Source organism: Malaclemys terrapin, chromosome 3 (assembly GCF_027887155.1).
Source record: "Malaclemys terrapin pileata isolate rMalTer1 chromosome 3, rMalTer1.hap1, whole genome shotgun sequence".
In the NCBI taxonomy this organism is placed as follows: Eukaryota; Metazoa; Chordata; order Testudines; family Emydidae; genus Malaclemys; species Malaclemys terrapin.
Window position 1 is genome coordinate 77,614,947 of NC_071507.1, and position 19,833 is coordinate 77,634,779.

General features: G+C 42.4%; 1 protein-coding gene across 3 annotated transcripts in view; it reads right to left on the reverse strand.

Annotated features, from left to right (window-relative positions):
• SLC35F3 (solute carrier family 35 member F3) overlaps positions 1 to 19,833 on the reverse strand; it is a 291,217-nt gene that overhangs the window by 75,467 nt on the left and 195,917 nt on the right. For all 3 annotated transcript variants that reach the window (XM_054023503.1, XM_054023504.1, XM_054023505.1), the window contains one exon: positions 11,131 to 11,455. In XM_054023503.1, the coding sequence (XP_053879478.1) occupies positions 11,131 to 11,455 (325 nt within the window). The remainder of the gene's footprint in view (positions 1 to 11,130; positions 11,456 to 19,833) is intronic.

Below are 19,833 nucleotides of genomic sequence, written 5' to 3' on the forward strand. Positions count from 1 at the left end.
TGTTCAACCACTGGCGAAGATTTGTTGCACAAGTGTTGCAGCATATGTGCGGGGCCCATCTCTTGTCCTGATCTCCAATTTTGCAGCCAAAATAAAGGTGATAGGCTTTCTTAACCTGCGCTGTTGTGATGCAAAAGTCACTTCACCACAAACATAGCAGAAGTTATCTGCACTGTTCACACAAGTACGAGGCATCTCTTCTCACTTTGGCTAAACAGAAATGTGTCCCTTTGCAAAATCAAACACTGACAAATAAGAGAGCACGACACTGTATGATTTCTAGAGCTGATATAGGGCAATTTGTTCAGCAGAGTGATGTAAGCTTCGTTATGATTGAATCATCCATGACTTCTAGGAATAACATGATGCAATTCATATCATGTATGACGCAATACCAGCTTCAGATTGCATCATTCATTGTTTTGCCTAAAAAGCAAGTACTGTCCAAACCCAGCCATAGATTTATTCATAGATCCAGTCAAAGATGTATTTTAGTCATTTCTGGTTTAAATTGAGATCCCTTCCCTTTATAACTCACTTATCCTCTGCCATTCCCAAGTCAAGGGTCGTATATACTGACCCAATAGCATATCTTGAAAACTAGAGCCAATCAACAATTTTAAGCATCATTTTCATTCTCAGTGACCCAGAATTAGTAAAGTTTGACAACATTTATTTCAGAAGCATTTTGGCTATAGAACAGTGTAATCTCTAGATAATTCCCAGTCTGTAGCTTGTTTGTGAGCAGTTGGTCGTATTTAAAAAATTGAGCTTTTTTTTGTGTGTGGTTATTTGGAATGTTTTTATTTCTAACTAGATACATCTACTACCTGTTAGAAGCCTGTTTCTTGTGCAAATGCTGGTAATTTTGAATATGAAGTTTGTTCTGCAAATGTGCTGCAAAATTCACTCCAAATGTGCTGTGTTGGTGAAAACTCACCAGTAATATAGTTTGCGAGTCTTTTATATTCACAGGACTCTAACACAAAAGAATCAAGAGTCTAGTCAATGCAAATTCAGTAAGAATGTATTTTAGTCATTTCTGGTTTAAATTGAGATCCCTTCCCTTTATAACTCACTTATCCTCCGCCATTCCCAAGTCAAGGGTCGTATATACTGACCCAATAGCATATCTTGAAACTAGAGCCAATCAACAATTTTAAGCATCATTTTCGTTCTCAGTGACCCAGAATTAGTAAAGTTTGATTACATTTATTTCAGAAGCATTTTGGCTGTAGAGCAGTGTTATTATAAATTAGTCCTCTTCTAAAATGAGAATTTTCCCTGAGGAAATGACCAAAGTGATGGGCTTAAGTAATAATTCGGTAATATTTCTGCATAGGTATGGCAGGATCTTTAATAGAACACCTGAAGATGGAAACTGGAAGCTATCTCTGGAACATCCCATGGGGTGGATCTGCCATTATCCCCGGGTCCTCCAGATTGGTGGGATCCACAACCACTTCAGAAGAAAAGAGAATGTGGTTATCACAGTTTCCATCAGGGAGCAGTTCTTCATAATCTTAGTTTCTCTGACAAAGTTTAACAACAGAATCTGTCTGAGCTGAGACTAAGGCTAGGTCTACACTACCCGCCTGAATCAGCGGGTAGAAATCGATCTCTCGGGGATCGAATTATCGCGTCTCATCGGGACGCGACAATCGATCCCCGAATCGATGCGCTTACTCCACCAGCGGAGGTAGGAGTAAGCGCCGCTGATGGGGAGCCGCGGAGGTCGATTTTGCTGCTGTCCTCACAGCGGGGTAAGTTGGCTCCAATATGTCGAATTCAGCTACGCTATTTGCGTAGCTGAATTTGCGTATCTTAAATCGACCACTCCCCGTAGTGAAGACCTGCCCTAAGAGGCCTGATCTGTGGCAGAAGAGTACCAATACATCTTCTTAGCTTCAGTAGCTAGCCTGCTTACGTTAGTTGGAGGGGAAGAGTTGGGGGGCCACTTGGGGATTTCCCACTTCTTCTGGGGATAGCTCAGTGGTTTGAGCATTGGCCTGCTAAACCCAGGGTTGTGAGTCCAATCCTTGAGGGGGCCATTTACGGATCTCGGGGCAAAAATCTGTCTGGGGGTTGGTCCTGCTTTGAGCAGGGGATTGGACTAGATGACCTCCTGAGGTCCCTTCCAACCCTGATATTCTATGATTCTGTGCATCCAAAAAAGCACAACAGTCAGAAGTGTTGAAGGTGGAAGGCACAGGTACAAGCAGTGCCAAAGACTGTCACCATCAAGGGTCAGAGTCCTCTGGGAAGGAGAGACAAATAGATCCAGCAGCCATGGGCTGAAGTAGCTCTCCAAGGTGCACATTCCTTGCCCCTTTGTCTTGGTTTACCTGCCTTCTGATTCATGGTAAGTAAATATAACTGTATCTTTTTCTGTCAAAGGAGCTGGAGCATCATTCTGACTCACTCAAAATGAGGCAAAGAATTGGTGGGAGACAGGGCAGGGCCGAGAGTGCTTGTTGCTCTTCACTTTTTAGCCAGGATGGGCAGGGATGGTGTCCCTAGCCTTTGTCTGCCAGAAGCTGGGAATGGGTGACAGGGAATGGATCACTTGATGATTACCGGTTCTGTTCTTTCCCTCTGGGGCACCTGGCATTGGCCACTGTCAGAAGACAGGATACTGGGTTAGATGGACCTATGGTCTGAACCAGTAGGGTGGTTCTTATAATATTTGTCACAGTGAGTCTGGTGCCTCTTCCTATCCCTCACAAGGTGACAGCGAATGACACTAGTTCCAGACTGATATATCAGATGGAGAAGAATAGACACCTTTAAAGAGAAAAGCACATTTTCCTTTAGAGGAAGCATTTATTATCTGATAGGGAAAAATAGTAATTCCAAAAGGAAACATACAATTTAAATGATTGTAGCTTCACATCCTTGCCCTGAATTTCAGCTATACTTATGTAAGCCATTTTTGCCAATAAGAAGAAACAGGGCCAAATCCTGCTCACTTACACTTATCCATTGATTTCAGCTTTAACTTGGGCTAAGCCTAAACCCAACCTCCATATAAGGAGTTTGACTCTGTATTTGGAGGAAGCGAGGAAGGGTGTTAGTGTAACCCACACACCTCCTGGGCGTGGTGTTCTGTCCCATCTAGTGGCACCAAGATATACTTAGAACTTGTCTCCACTGGCAATTCACAGCGCTGCAACTTTCCGCTCAGGGGGGGTGAAAAAACACCCCCCTGAGCGCAGCAAGTTGTAGTGCTGTAAAGTGCCAGGGACAGCGTCATGGTGTTTATGGTAAGAGAATTAAATATCTGCTGTTTAATGTAACGCTGACAGACCTCGGTTGTCGGCAGGCAGGATTGAACCTCGGTTCTCTGGAGCTTGGTGCATGAGCTAAAAGCCATATGGCTGTTAGCTAAGGCTGTAGTGCAGATTCATTAATCTCTCTCTCTAAGTGGTCTCAGTCCCACTAGAGGGGACAGAACACCACACCCCAGAGGTGTGTGAGTTACATACCTCCCCAAGCTGAGGGGAATTTCATGGTCAATTTCATGGTCATAGGATTTTTTAAATAGTCAGTTTCACCGTTTCAGATGTTTACATCTGAAATTTCATGATGTTGTAAATTTCAAGGGGTCCCGTCCCAAAAGGGATTCATGGGATTGCTACCCTTACTTCTGCGCTGCTGCTGGCAGGGGCACTGCCTTCAGAGCTGGGCAGCTGGAGAGCAGTGGCTGATGGCTGGGTGCCCAGCCCTAAAGCCAGCACTGCTGCCAGTAGCAGCCTAGAAGGGAGGGTTGCAGGGTATGGGGGGTATGTCACTGGGGGGGGGGGGGGGCAGGGCCAGCCTTACGGGTGAGCAACCATCCAGGCTCCATGGTCAGGGGGATGCTGTGGTCTCCCTGCTGTAGAACTGATGAATGAAATTGTTTTTAATTGTTCACTGTATTAATGTAACTTCATAAGTAAAGTTTTATGAATAAAACAACATTCATTCATAAAACCAGTTACCCCAATAACTGGCTAATTGACAATTAAGATGCTTGTTAAGAGCCATAGCTGTTCAGCCAGTTGCCCTTGTAACTTTCACTGTCAATCCAATTCCTGCTTAAATCACTGAGACTTGCACTGTTTCGGTATTGTAACTTCTGTTCACTGTTTGCCATTCATTACACTTGTCTATATTGTAACGTCTGTTCACTGTTTGCCATATTGTAATTCAAACTCCATTTTACAACGCTTACTCCATTTTGTAAAAACTTGCTGCAACCTTCATTTTTGGAAAACCCTGCTGTAATTTTATTAGTTTAGTTTAGATGTGTAAATAAGGTATGTATGGATGATGGAATCAACCTCCAACACCAGCCTGTCCTGACGAAACAGAGTTCAAACACCAACGGCTGAAGATGCAGACAACAGCCCTAACAAAGTAAGAAGAGTCCACCCTAAAAAGAAAAGAACAAAGGTACAATAGAAGAAAGATCAAAGCCAGGTCTGAGGCTGAAAGTCACGTCTGCAATTGATGGGTGATCAGTCACACAGAACCCAGAGGCAACGTGACACAGCAAGACCTATAGACTCTGGATTCAAACTAAAGCCTACAAAAAGGATGGGTGAGATGGAAGACTTGAAAGGGTAAAGTTCTGCTGCCAACATGGGAGGGCAGACCCAGCCCTTCCTTGTGCCTGGCTTTCCTGGCCAGTTAGCCGCCACAAGCTACGAACCCAAGCTGCAAAATCAAGCCACGGACTCAAGCTACGTTCAGGACTGGTAACTATACAGCAGCTGCAGAACATCTGATGTGTGTGTGTGTGTATGTGTGTGTATAGGTATTAGGTATTAGTTATTGGTCGTAAATCAAATTGTGTTATCATAATAAATGTGCCTTGCCCCCTGAAACGTTCCTGTGTAGTTTTGTCTGCATAACACCGCTCCCACATAGCTAGCCCAAGGCCCCTTTGATCCTGAGGGCTAGGCTCGGAGCTGGGGAGGGGCAGGGCCGGGGGCGCCCCAGCCAGGGGCTCCCACTGTGCGCCAGGCTCCAGCTGCTAGTCCCGGTAGGGCTGGGGAGGGACAGGACTTCCTCTTCCCCTGCACAGGCTGCTCCCAGGGCTGGGTCAAACCCACCTCTGGGAACCTCCTCCAGCTGCAGGAAGCTCTTGGTCACTCACTTCTGCCCTGCCTTCAGAGCTGGGCTCCCAACCAGCAGCCGTGGAGCATTCTGCAGCAGGGGGAGGTTCCCGGAGGTGGAGCTGACCTCCCCCAGGCTGCTGGGGGCGCCCCAATCGGGGGCTCCTACCGCGTGCCAGGCTCCAGCTGCTAGTCAGGCTGGGAAGGGATGGGACTTCCTCTTCAGGGCAGAGGAAGTCCTGTTCCTCCCCACCCCAGCCGGGACTAGCAACTGGAGCCCAGCGCACAGTAGGAGCCCTCTTCCCCTACAATAGCCAGATTTCATGGGGGAGATCAGATTTCATGGTCCATTATGTGTTTTCATGGCTGTGAATTTGGTAGGGCCCTATTTATGAGCGATACTGAAACTCTTGCCTTGTCTCCTTTGAGTCAAATACGTTAGAAGTAAAGTATAGTTTCAATTAAAGCAATCTTAGTAGTGGGACCAATACCCAAGATGACAGTGGTCAAAAATAACTCACCTGGAATTAGCTCTCTATGATTATGATAATCCATTTGCATAGAACACCAACAATGCTTCTGCAGCAGAGATCTGAGTTTTTGTAAGGCAGCAATATTCAAATGTTATCCCAGTTAACTGATTTGCATGAGTATGTCCATTAGGCCAGACAGATCCCCGTTAGATTGGTATAAACTCCATGTAATTCTACTGACTTCATTTGGAGTTCAGTCTGGAGATTTACACCAGTCTAAAATCACTGAGATCAGAATCTGGCCCAAAGTATTTTTATTTTAAATTGAATTTGTTTCAATTTGCTAATGTGGAATTGAATTGTAAAGTAATTATATTGTAGGAATGTGGAGTAAAAGTGCATTAATTTAAGGCTAATGTACCGAACTAGAAGTGGCAGAATTTATAAACGGAAGTTTTTTTAAAAGCAAAAATATATTATGCTTTGCTGGATAACATTTGCTAAATATGCTTAAATTCATGATGTCCTGATATTTTCCTGTCTTATTTATGGCTTTGTTAATGCTGTGTTCTCTGGTGGTAACGCTCATACATAAGCAGAAATATAAATTAGTGGAATGTCAATAGCCAACCACACTGCAGCATTTTAATGCTATTTGGATAAGAATGATTCATGAACATTGAACATTAAAAATCAATAGCACAAAGCTCCCAAGTCGTACCATCTCAGACTATGTCCTCATCAGCTTCCCTAACTTCATCATGGTCAGGTGATTGCCTGTTTCTGGGTGGGAGATTTCTAAGGGGAACCCACGCATAGGAAGTGGTGTTGGTGATTCAGTGGAGTAGTGCTCCTGCTCCTCAGTCAATATTGAACTAATGGGCTCCAGTAAATTGTTGGGGTTACGGGAGATGCTGGGCTAGAGTCTGATCTTTTTATAGTAATCTTTTGGGTGTAATATAAAACTGAGACACTGAACACTTCTGGTAATTAATGATTCTGTACCCAATTTTAATCCTACACAAATGTAAATCAAAGTGGCATCAATGGAGTTATATCAGAGTAAATAAGATCAGAATCAGGTCCCTCTTCCTCACCACCCCCGGCCCTGCACATTGTTAACACCAGTATTCTGGTCCAATTCCATATAAACCTACATTTAGTCATTATTCTCAGGGCTTGTCTATACAAATGTTTAGTTCACGACAAGCTGGAGGCCGAATCTACCCGACACTATCCTGCCATGGTCTAACTGTCCCTGTAGGCCCTGCTGATGCCCATTAATAAACTGTTAACAGTGAATTATGCTAAACCAAATTAGAGACACTAATTCTGAAGGAGAGTGTCCACACAGGGGTTTAATACAGTTTAGCTAATCTACTTTAAATTCACACCTTTGGTTAATTTAGATTAATTTTCCTGAGTGTCCCTGTGTAGACAAGCCTAAAGTGAATTTTTAAGAGGTACTTCCCCCTGGATAAATGCAGAGTTAAACAATATCTTATTAAGGCTCTAAGTCTACCTTGTCTTCAGTGAGATAGCCTGGATTACAGCTTAAGGGAAGAATTAGGCCCAAAGTAGTTCTTAAGACAATGGAGGTGCTTCTGCTTATCCTAACCCATCTTCAAAAGTACAGCTGAAGAATGGCATCCTATTAATTGTGAAGGTCCCTCAACCTGGATATAATTTGAAATTAATCAATATTGTCTGAATTGAATTATCATTGATACTCCCATTGTGCTCTGATAAGGTGTTCTCAGTGGGGTTTTTATAGGTCCTGTAGTGTTACTGCGCAGGTGGAGAGAATCCTATCAGTAATCCTTACCAACTAGTTTATAAGTGGCTGTTTGCAACTTGTACTTCAGCTAGTTTTTCAGTAAAATAATATGGCTGTTTTAATAAATTTTTTAAAACATCCATTAAATGATTAATCCACATTATGGACAAACATTGGAAAATCGTATAAAGAAAACAACCAACCAACCTGTTAAATGTAAAGAAGTGCGATACAGTTTTAGTCAAAAAAATTCAAATTTGGCTTCCTAAAGGTAGGCTCCTCAATCCACATTTAGGCATATAAATAATAAAATGTGCTTTACCATGCAAAAAGGTGCCTAACTTTAAACTAGTTTGTGTGTAGGACCGATATAGCCTTCTATGAAGAAGTTACAAGATGTTCTAGAATTATATAGGGAGATACTGTACAGGAGGCTTTTAAAAGCAGAATAAGTAGTTCAAATGTTTGTCTTTGGGGGAGAAACCCATCCATCCGTTCTTATGATGCTTTTATGATTTCTCATTTCCTTTTTCTTTTCTATAAAGTTTAAGTATAAAAAGGTTTAAAATGCAAGGTTTATTAATGTGACATTTTACATGATTTACCATCTAGCCTTTGTCAAGTAATCCACAGCTCTCACCAAAACTTGTAATGGGAGGGAGCCGGGAGGAGAATTTAAAGGATGCGACAGTGGGAAACAATGCTCTGGGGCCTCCTCTTTTAGCACGGGCCCTGTCATCTCTGTGATGTCCTTTGGTGCGGACACTGCATCTCCTCCTGAACCACTTTCTAATACCTCTGGACTAGGTAACCCCCCGGGGTGCTGGAACAATTTGTACAGTGGGAATGCTGAGAGCCATTGAACCAAACTGTAAATCCTGGAAACCACTTGAAGCCAGGGAGTGTGGCAGCGCATCCAGCTCCAGCACCTATGACCCCGCTTGTGGTTAGGGCACTCACCTGGGATGTAAAAGATCTGAGTTCAAATCCATTCTCCATCTGATTTGGAACACGGACTTGATCCAAGTTTTCTTGTATGCCAGGTGAGTGCTTTAGCCATCAGATTATGGGCTAAACTGGGTTGGGTCTTTCTTAACTTCTCCTGTTGGAGCTGTTACACTTTGTATGAATAATTAAGTGTTTATTGGATCAGGGACTTGACCCTGACTCTCCCCCTCCCAACTGAGTACCTTATGCTAACCACCAGACTATAGAATCAGCCTCTCTCTGGTCTAATAAATTTTAACAGTGAAAGTAATTAACTACTGGAACAATGTACCAAGGGTTGTGATGGATTCTGCATCACTGACAATTTTACATCAAGATTGGATGTTTTTCCTATGACAGATGCTCTAGTTCAAACAGGAATTATTTCAGGGAAGTTCTATGGCCTGTATTATACAGAAGCTCAGACTAGATGATCAGAGTGGTCCCTTTTGGTCTTGGGATCTATGAATCTATAAAAAGTACTACCACATATATGCAGAAAAGGCAATAAATAACACTTGCTGCAGGAAACATACCCTTGTGTTTCCTCAGGAATAATATAGGATTTTGCATATATGTTATTAATAATTATTTGTATAGCAGTGGCACATAAAAATCCCAATTTAGATCATGGACCCATTGTGGTAGGCACTGTATATACACCTAACAAGGGACAGTCCCTCCCGTGAACAGTTTATAATCTAATAGACAAAGTATGGAGGAGAAACAGAGGGGTGAAGTGAGTTACCCAAAATCATCCAGTAAGTCAGTGACAGAAATAGAACCCAGGTCTCTTAACACACCATCCAGTGCCCTATCCAGTAGATGCCTATAATATGCTTAGTTAATCACAATTCACTCTGCTGGTCAAAGGTGCAAATGTACAGTCTTCACAATTGTTCACTAAACAGGCAATATGTTTATTTGAAATGAAATCTCAGCTACTTCTCAAATAGAATTTAGAATTTGCACTCTTTCTTCAGCTCAGTCATCAATTAATTGAATGGAAGGCATAAGATTATCAGCAGAATTAATTAACCTTAAAGAAGAAGAAAATTAGTGTGCTGCTTTTAAGCTCTGGGGATTTGAAGGGCTACAGTATCTCACACCAGGATTCACAAGTATTTAAACATAAGGTTGTCTGCAGCAAATTGAAAGTAAAAAAAAACCCAACACAAACAAACCAAAGAAATAAAATCTGGTAGTAATATGTTAGTATTCATGATCACTTTTGGACAAAACTGTCACAATCTCTAACGTCTAGGTTCTCTCATTTCTCAAAAGGGGGATAAAAATGAATGGAAATATATTTCATTGACATTATGGCTTGCTGCAGGCTGAAGTTGAAGTGTAATGACAGCGTCATCTTAAACCTTATTCTAAAACTCCTTGGTATTGCCGTAGGAACTGAAGAATTGTGGTGAAGTCCCTTCATCCACAATTTCCCTGACGAAGTTATAACAGTAAGAAGATATAACTAACATTAACCAGAATGAAATTCCATGATTTTTAATCTTTACCATAGTAACATAGAGTACAGTACCTCTTGAGTGCCCTGATTTCATAGGTATGTTCTATAGTAAGTTTCTGACCCATTACTACACATCTGGAAGTTAAAAAAATCTCAGTGAAGGAGCAAATTATACCTGCTCCCATATCTGGGCAACCTCTCTGAAGTCACGAGGGTCCCACTGGTATAACTGAGACAAAAGATGTTCCCAAGTCCGGTTTTTCATTGCCCTGACATTGGGCTAAAGACTTTTTCAGGCGGGTCTCTAACAGTGACATCTCATCTCTGCATAGCCCAATTAGATTCCTAATTCTACAACCTTTTAAAAAGAGAAGGTAATGTTTGCGAAGATGTCAGACTGACATGGGACTAACTTGGTGACTTTGTACCTTTTTAACATAAATGTAAAGGAGGTTGTTTACATGAAGTAATACTAGACTCTGGCATTGCATCAAGCTGCACTAAGCATCACTGGGCTACAGAAGAGACTTTTATTCATTGAAGGATATCTTCAATTCAAACATTTTATCTGAGAAGTTTTTGCTAAGGCTGGAAAAGGAGTGAAAAATGCAGTTCCAAGACTGGGGGAGAACCTCGAAATGAGCCAGATCCTGAAGCTGATTAAGGGCCCTCAATTGCAACTGAAGCTAATGGGAGTTAGACACTCAGCACTTCCCATGAGGTGATCCACACCTTGTAGATGGAAAAAGGTACATTAAGGGCTAAATTCTACCCTCAGCTATACCTGTGCTACCCCAATGAAATGTATGTGGTAGCTGGGGTGTCACTGGGGTCAGAGTTCAGCTCTAAATATCTAGAGATGAAAGGGATTTGCCAACCCAATGTTATAGCATCCTTTGCAGGCAATCCATGGTGCCACAGAAGCATAGGTTTTGGAAGCAGCTGCTTTCCCATTTTACTATGAGGGAAAGATTGCAAGAAAGTTAGCTCTAAAGTAGAGGAAGAACGCAATTTTTTTCAAGGATAAGATGGAAAACCCCAGACAGGTAACAAAATAAAGTGCACACTTCAATCAAATGCCTTTAAAACAAGCATTGGAAATGAACCTGCAAGTCTTCTTTTGGAATAAGTTCATAGAAGGAATAAAAAACATACTCAGCTTGCAAGCCTTCAATAGTGAATTCAGAACCCTCTTTAACAAAGCTGAATAGAAAAACATTCAATATTGATTTAACAAAGTGATCTGAATAAAACATCAGCTCAAGGGGTACAGCAACGTTCAAGTATCATGAAAGCAAAACTGAAAACACAAAGCTCTCTTACCTGTATCTCTGCTTCGGAGACTGTTTCTCAGTTGATTTGAAAACATGTCCAATATAATACAAAGGAAAAAAGAAAAAGTTCCAGTTTGTTGCAAACCATGTCAGAGTGAAGGGTGCATCGAATTTCTTAAAGGTCAATTTTGCTAGCTGGGTTGAACCGGACCAGGAGGAGCAGACACCCAGGACCACTGCCACTCCCCAGAAAAATTTCTTGAGTTGGGTCACTGAGCATTTCCAACAGCAACGATTTCCCCTTCCACTGCCTTCCACCCCAGCCTGCATCTGTGCTTCTGCTGGGGCTGGAGATTCCCGGGAGTGCTCATCCCCTGAAGAGATGAAAACACAAGAATTAATAAAGAATTCTACACAGCATTTTACTTTCCAAGAACCAAATCTTGGGCCCATTTGGAGTCAAAGGGAGTTTTACCATTGACTTCAATTAAATAAGGATCTTGCCACAAATATGTAGTTCATTTCATATCACACTAAAGCACCTAGCACATTTTGGGGACAATTGCAGGCTAATAATAATTATCATCTCTACAGCGAGAAGTAAGGGGGCAAAATGAAAAGTGAAATTACATGCTGTTCTGTAGTCATTACGTTAGAAGATTTACAAAAATAATACTGAACTCTGCTATGACATGCAAATGAATGAATGTTGTGCTGTTTAGCTTCATGAAAGATCAATGGGAATAACAGCAACATTCACAATCAATACTGTCTTGGGAGTCTTAGAACTGCATATTTTGTGCAACATCATGTTTCTTTCTAAAGCAGGGAGAGGAAAATTTATTTATTCTTTCAATTACACTGGCGTTACTCTGGAGTAACAGCAATGAGCTAGTGTTATTGGTGTGGCTGGAGCACTGCTGAACTCCAGTAATCCCTGGCTGGTGAAACAGCCCTTTGGGGGGCTGTTACCAGCTGGTGAAACTTAGAGCAGCCTTTGGGATTCTCTAAATTGCACTAGGGACTAGGCCACCTTAGCCTGCACCTCCTTGAGTCCTGTACCAACCAGGTTTCAGCCAGACCCGAGGAACAAGCCCAGCAACTTCAAATTTACACCAATGTAACTGCAATCAAAATATGGCCCAGAGAGACCAATTTTCAAACATTGGTATCTTAACAGAATGTGCAAAATCCATATTTGGCTGCTTGAATCTGCATATAGACATGTAAATTGGGTAGTTGGGCACCTATGTGCCCATTTGACTGATCAATTATAACATTGCAGTAGGCAAATTACATGGCTAAATTTGAAAACTTGGCCACCATTTTATTCTTTGCCTGAATGACAGCTGGTATGTCTTCTCTATTACCAGCTGTGACACTGACAGATTGGTCAATTTGTGTGTGACCATACCAACTTAACAGGAGGCACTGAAATGGTAAATAGGGCCATTCCTTGTAGATAGTTCTCAAAGCCATGTTAAGTAGACTAGAATCTTTAATATGTTTGCCTGTATTGTTTGTTAGAGAATCAAAGTGTAGATGCTGTGGGTTTGCATTTACCTATATCTTGTTAGAAGTTAACAATGTAACCAGATTTCAGAGTAACAGCCGTGTTAGTCTGTATCCGCAAAAAGAAGAACAGGAGTACTTGTGGCACCTTAGAGACTAACAAATTTATTAGAGCATAAGCTTTCGTGGACTACAGCCCACTTCTTCGGATGCATATAGAAACTATATGCATCCGAAGAAGTGGGCTGTAGTCCACGAAAGCTTATGCTCTAATAAATTTGTTAGTCTCTAAAATGTAACCAGATTAGTTTGTAGATACTAATTCCCTTTCATGTCTTAATTGCATGTGGATGGGTCAATTAACTTTAAGATCAAAGATGTAGGATACTGTAGGAAATGATATTATTTACATTTGTCTTCAACATAATTGTCTATGCCATAATGAACTGCCTTTACAATTTGATTGGTTAACTGCCTTATGTTAATGAATACAATTAGTTACCTGTGTATGCATAGGAAACAGGAGATTAACTTCAAAGCAAAGAGCCTGCTGTGGCAATTGCTATCAAGAGAGTATCCAATGGCTTCAACTATAAAGGAAACTTCGGACCTGATCCTTTTAATTTCAGATCTGCTTAAACTTTGACAGGGAAAGTCTAAACCACAAGACTGAGATCTCCAGGATTTCTTTGGATTTACCCTGGAATTCTCATGGAAGAATTTGAACAAACTCTGCACTCGGACTGTATCCTTTTAAATTGATTCCAGAATTCTTTTACAAATCAGCAGTCTCACCATCTCTGCTATGAAACTAATCTAAGAACTTTACACACATTTGTATGTATTTTGATCTCTTAACCATATGTAAATCTTTCTTTTTCTTTTATTAATAAACCTTAGATTTACTTAATAAAAATCGGCTGTAAGCATGTACTTGGGTGAGATCTGAAATATTCATTGATCTAGTGGGCAATGTGTCTGGTCCCTTGGGATTGGTAGAACTTTAAATATGGTGAATAAGGCTTTCAATAACCCCTCACTATATTAGTCTGCCTGGATGGAAGCCAAAGGTTGGATTGTTTAAAGGGGACTGTAGTTTGGCTTCTTGGTAACCAGTGTGGTATTACAGAAGCTATTTGGTTACTAGCTTGGCGAATCTAATTAATTATAGACTAAACCACCAGTTCTGGGAATTGTCTGCCCTATTCCTTGCAGTTTGCCCTGAGTAAGCATTCTCAGTGTGGCCCCTCCAGGCACCATGTTCACACCAGCACATACTGTACTTTTACCTTCTGAACTAAAGGCCAATCCTATATGCTGATGAATGCCTTCAACTCGTATCGAAATCAGTAGGCATTGATGGTCCTCAGCATATTTCAGGAAGTGCTCTGCTCCCTGAAGGACCAGGTGCTTACAAGCTTTCTGATGGCTGTTTAAAGTAATTCAAGCTCTGTTTAAGACATTAGTCACCTGCATGTGATGCTGCTATGCAGTGTTTTCATTTTAAAAGCTGATTTCTTTAAGGTATGCTAGTCCATTCATTCTGAACACAGATGAAGTGCTAATTCATGTTGAGGGGCTGGAACCTAGAAAGCTTCAAATGCATTCACAGGTCATTTAATACACTGAAAAGTGGAAACCAGAGGTTTTCACATTGCTGCACTGCATCTGCAGGCTAGAATTAGCATCAAGAACAATAGTTCTGTATCACTACACAATTTAAAGCCAGGTTATGGGACATCCACACACAATTTTTTTTTACTGAAGAGATCATGCAATCTGTATGTTGAACGGTTATATGTCTGTTTAGAGTTTTACAGTGTGACTTGGGTGTTTACTGATACACCTCTACCCCGATATAATGCTGTACTTGGGAGCCAAAAAATCTTACCGCGTTATAGGTGAAACCGCGTTATATTGAACTTGCTTTGATCTGCCGGAGTGCGCAGTCCTGCCCCCCCGGAGCGCTGCTTTACCGTGTTATATCTAAATTCGTGTTATATCAGGTCACGTTATATCAGGGTAGAGGTATATAAGCTAATACGTATGTAAGCCAATACACATGTAGACCAAAGGTATTCTCCAAAAGTACACTCTGTGTTGCTACTTAACTCTAAAAAAAAAAAAAAAGATCAAGTACATGATATGAGGTAACTATATCATCTAATAAAACTATTTTGACACAGAAAAAACACAAAAGAACTCCCTCCCTGCCCCCGATTAAGCACAATGGGGTGTTTTCAAAACATTGTGCATCAGTTGCACATCTAGACATCAAAAAATGGGGCCACATGAGTATACAGGAGCAAGGATATTTAAGTAGATATGCAGTTATATAAGGTTTTTTTGAATGGGTTTAAAATATTCACACAGAAGTAGGGAAAAGAGAGTTCTAATCTCTTAGGCCTTGGCTACACTTGCAGCTGTACAGCGCTGTGAGGTAAACCTGTCTTCGTACAGCTGAGTAGGGAAAAGCGCTGCAGTCTGTCCACACTGACAGCTGCCAGCGCAGTGGCATGGCCACACTTGCAACATTTGCAGCTGTGTTGGGAGTGGTGCACTATGGGCAGCTATCCCAGCATTCATGTGGCTGCAACGTGCTTTTCAAAACGGGGGTGGGGTGGAGTGCGACAGGGAGTGTGGGGGGAGAGAGTGCTTTTTGGAGCGTGTCAGCACTCTAGTTTGCAAGTTCCGAACTCCCGGCCCCCTGCTCATTCTTTCACTCACTCAAAGCAAACAGCAAACTGTTTGCTTTTTCTCTGTGGTACGAGCTTTGAAACCGGCACTTCCTCATTCCTGCAGCTGGTCACCACAATGGAGAGGATTGGCCACTTGACAAGGTGATTAGTACAGCACTGCAAGCGTTTACACTCACACCCGTGAGTCGTAGCCACTCCGCTGTATCTCTTATGCTTCTCGGGGAGGTGGAGTACCTGCAGCGGTGTACCCAGGGAGATACAGTGCTGTAAGTGCCCTGCCAGTGTGGACAGGGAGTGAGTTACAGCGCTGGGGGAGGCTTTACAGCGCTGTAACTCGCAAGTGTAGCCAAGGCCTTAGTCATCTACTTTCAATTTTCAGTGGAAAAACCGTGTGGGCAGCTTCCCATGTAAATTTACATGCACTAAAGGGTCAACTTATTATCCAAGGTTAATAAAACATTACATTAAAAATACATTTAGATTGCAGAATCAATCACTCAAAGTTAGGAAATGCCAGAACTGAGACAGATAGACTTGTCTGTTAAACCTTAATTCATGTCCCCTTGTGTGGATGCATTATTATACCTTTTTTTAATTACATGATCACATGTAATTAAAGCTTCCTGCCTCATTCAACACATAGACTGGACGGAATTCAGTGACCGAGACAGCTGTTCAATATTTTTTCTTTTTAATCATTCAGTGTGTAATTCCCCACACTTATATGCTGAACACCATATAACCCTTGCAATGAATAAGGAATTATTAATTTCCTCATGGTCTTCTTTATGGCATGTGTCACTGTAGCACTGAGTGATTCACAAATGTTAATGAATTTATCTTCATTACACCTCTTCCCCACTTTACTCTGATTCCTGATCTGAGGTGAAATAAGTTGCACAAGAACTATGTGTAGGGACTTACATGCTTGGTCCTCCTGCATGTATGCAGTCACATTTTCCTGCAGACCATACCCATTTTGTCTTTGACCCTGTCTCTTTTGTACCTCATGCCATATCACATGCATTAGCTCTGGAAAATGGTCTCACCCCCTCAGGCTTTTCAGCACTTAGATCTGCAGTAGAATTATTTTCCCAAGTAGGTGAGGATGTGTGAGGTTTTTCCCTCTGCTTTTCCTGAATTTGCATGTGCACACAGAGGGTCTGTCTATACTGCAGCTGATGTAGACATACCAGAGCTAGCTTTGATATAGCCAGCTTGATAACAACAGCAGTGAAGCTCTGACAGCAGGGTCTAGCATTTGAGTACATACCCAGGGTCCTGGGAAGGGTTGTTCAGCCCATGCTGCCACTGCTTCACTGCTATTGTTATTTGAGGTAGCTACATGAAAGCTAGCTCGGGTACATCTACACATGTTGCAGTCACATCTCTAATTGCAACGCAGACATTCTTTAGGCCCAAATGCTGAGTGTCACTGTGGCTGTGTAAGATCCAAACAGAGCATAAACAATGTGCTACCTCTGCACTTATGGGCTAGAAAGCAGAAAACAAGCACAGGGGTCCTTCATATATTGGGGGTGTGGCCAGAGTTCAAGCACTGCATAGATCCCCGGCTCTGGGAAGGTGGACAGGTGTCCTGTTTTCAACTGGAAAGTCCGGTCAAAAAGGGGACCTGACAGTAAAGTCTGGTTACTGCAGGGGGGACACCGGGTTATCACCCACGCCAGCCCCTACTCAGCCGGAGCCATCTCCAACCTGTGTCGGGCGGCTGCAGATCCCAGCCCCGGCTCTGCAGGTGAGTCCCTCCCAATCTGGGGAGAGATGAAAAGCAGAGAGCAATGGAGGCAGTGGGGAAGAGGAGCAAATGGGGGGTGGAGCCTCAGGGGAAGAGACGGGGTAGGAGTAGGGCCTTGGGGGAACAGGTGGGGTGAGGGAGGTTCCGGCACTCTGGCTGGAGAGTCCATTTTTTAAACATTACAAAGTTGGCAACCCTATCCCTGACAGCAAAATTCCACATAGGGGCAGGAGAAAGGGGAATAGTGGGCAGTGTCTGCTTCTTCCCCAATACTTTGCAGTAGTTGCTGTAGCCAGGCACCAGAGATGGCTGAAGCTAGCTTTGAATGGAGGGGTAGTGGGGTGTCTGCTCTGCATGGGGAGCAAGGGGAGCTACTGAGACTCAGCTGGGCTCTAGACTGGGAAGAGAGGGTGTGGCAGTTTGCATCTCTCTTACTGGCTGCCCGGGGTAGCTCCTCCCGGCTCTATCATCCCAGTTTCTACCTGCTCCCTGGCCAGATCCCGGGTGCTATGTGTTAAATACACCAATAGAAGTGTTCACATTGCACAAATGCAGTGAAAGACAATACTGAATGTATCACTTTACTTTGAAAATGATCTCACAGATCAGGGTTTGAATTTCTAAGGATGCTCGTACCTTAGACCATCTAATTTGCATGCTGGATGGAGTAAAACTTATTCCTGTCAAAATGAGCTACATAATGTTGGAGAAAGAGTCCTGTGCCTCTCTTCAAAAAGGCTTTTCTAGCTTACCCTATTGTATAAGAGTTCTGCATGTGGTTTCTTTTAATTTGTCTGTAAGACAAACTGCACCACCCATCTTTGATTTCCTGTATTCATGGAGGGCTAGAATATGTCATACAGGTACAGTCATCAATTGGGAAAGTTGCATTGCCCTTGAGAGAGACCCAACGACATTGTCCCAGAATCAGATATCCTCCTGGAGCTTCATACAGTGTACAGGAGTATACAAACTGCAACACCTTTTTAAAGTGTTCAGAGATCTCCTACAGCTCTCCTGGTGGGACCAGACAGTTGTATTGGCTGGCATGTATGATAGGCGGAGCTACAGCTTTGCTTACCTTCTCCCTTCCCTGCCTCCCTAGGGAAATGTCTCTGGCGCAGTCCCTTGAGTGGAGTGGAGTGCATTTCTGGCCAGTTTCTGTGCAAATGCACAAGGAGGAGGAGAGACTCCTTACTCCCTTTCCACCAGTGCACATCAGCATACAGATCAGTTAGAATCTAGCTCTGCATCTGTATCATACCAACAAAATGCCTTTTATATTTGCTAATGTAGTACACTAAAGAAATTCTATTTTCTGATTTCGAGATTTTTAGTATTTATGCTCCCTTTGCTCCTTCCCAGCAGGCTTAAGTATACACAAGGGGCCTCCTGCCTGAAGCAGTCAATCATGATACCAGGACAAAGAAAAAGTACTTTTGTTTTTTTAAAGAAAACTTTCATTCAATCGTTCCTACTTTTTATCCTCATACAATGTCATCCTCTCTTCTTAGCCACTGCTCCTTATCATTCAGTGACAATGAAAGGAAGGAGCCTTCACAACCAAGGACAGTGCCTATGCCCAATAGCAACTGTCCGTCTGCAATCCTCCCCAGAGACTAAGGCCATGTCTACACTACCACTTATGTCAGCAAAACTTATGTCGCTCGGGGGGGTGTGGTGTGTGGAAAAAAACAGCGGCTCCCCCTCTCCCCCGAACGTCGTAAATTTTGCCAGCATAAGTGCTCATGTGCATAGTGCTATGTTGGCGAGAGAGCTTCTCTCATCAGCACAGAGTGGCTACATGAGCGATCTTACAATGGCGCAGCTGCATCAGTACAGCTGTGCCGGTGTAAATTCGCCAGTGTAGACATGGTCTCAGTGTATCACCTCTGAATACCCTGTCTACACCAGTTCAGTAACTACTTGATGGCACAAGTCTCTTGTGCACTGTTAGTAGTTAAAGACCTAACATGAACACTACAGGGATAGCTTATAACTAACCTGTGTGGTCTAATAAAGTGATACTGATGAAAACTAAGATCCTGATTCTGTCTGCTCTAACACCACCAGTGTAAATCAGGAGGAAATCCACTGAAGTCACCGAAATGAAAAATGATGTGAGATTAGACTTAGACTCCATGTATTCAACACAAATTTATTCAATTATCTCTAACCATTTTAACCACTGTTAATCAGTGTCACTAATGGAGGACGGAGTGTTATACGTGTGCAATATGCCCACTCCAGCCTACTGGAATCCTAAACTGTCCCTCATGATCTAAGGACCTTAGTCAGGAAGATACCGAAGCACACACCTAATGTGAACAGTCTCACTGACTTCAATGGGACTACTCCTGTGCTTAAATTTAAGCACATGCTTAAACAGCTTCCTAAATTGGGGCCCAAATGAGGAGTTAAGCTTTTCTTAATTTTGAGAGAATGAGGATTCTTCACGTGATAAAGGATCTCACTAACAATTACAAATGAGCAAACCTCAAGGTGTTTGTGCATCACAAGTCACTCAAACTATTCTTTGATAGATTGGGCATTTCACAAAAGAAGTTTTGGGAAAAAAGTAGTGGGAAAGGAGGATCTGGCAAAACAGCTAAATTAGATGGTACTTGAAACTCCAAAGTTTAGAATTCGGGGTCTAATTTCAAATCCATAATGTTGAAGAGGTTAAAAATTAACCAAAATATTTTCACGCAGCTCTAACTGTGATGTCTTTTGTTGTTTACACACAAGAATTACAATATGAAGAAACCATACACAGCTGGGTCCC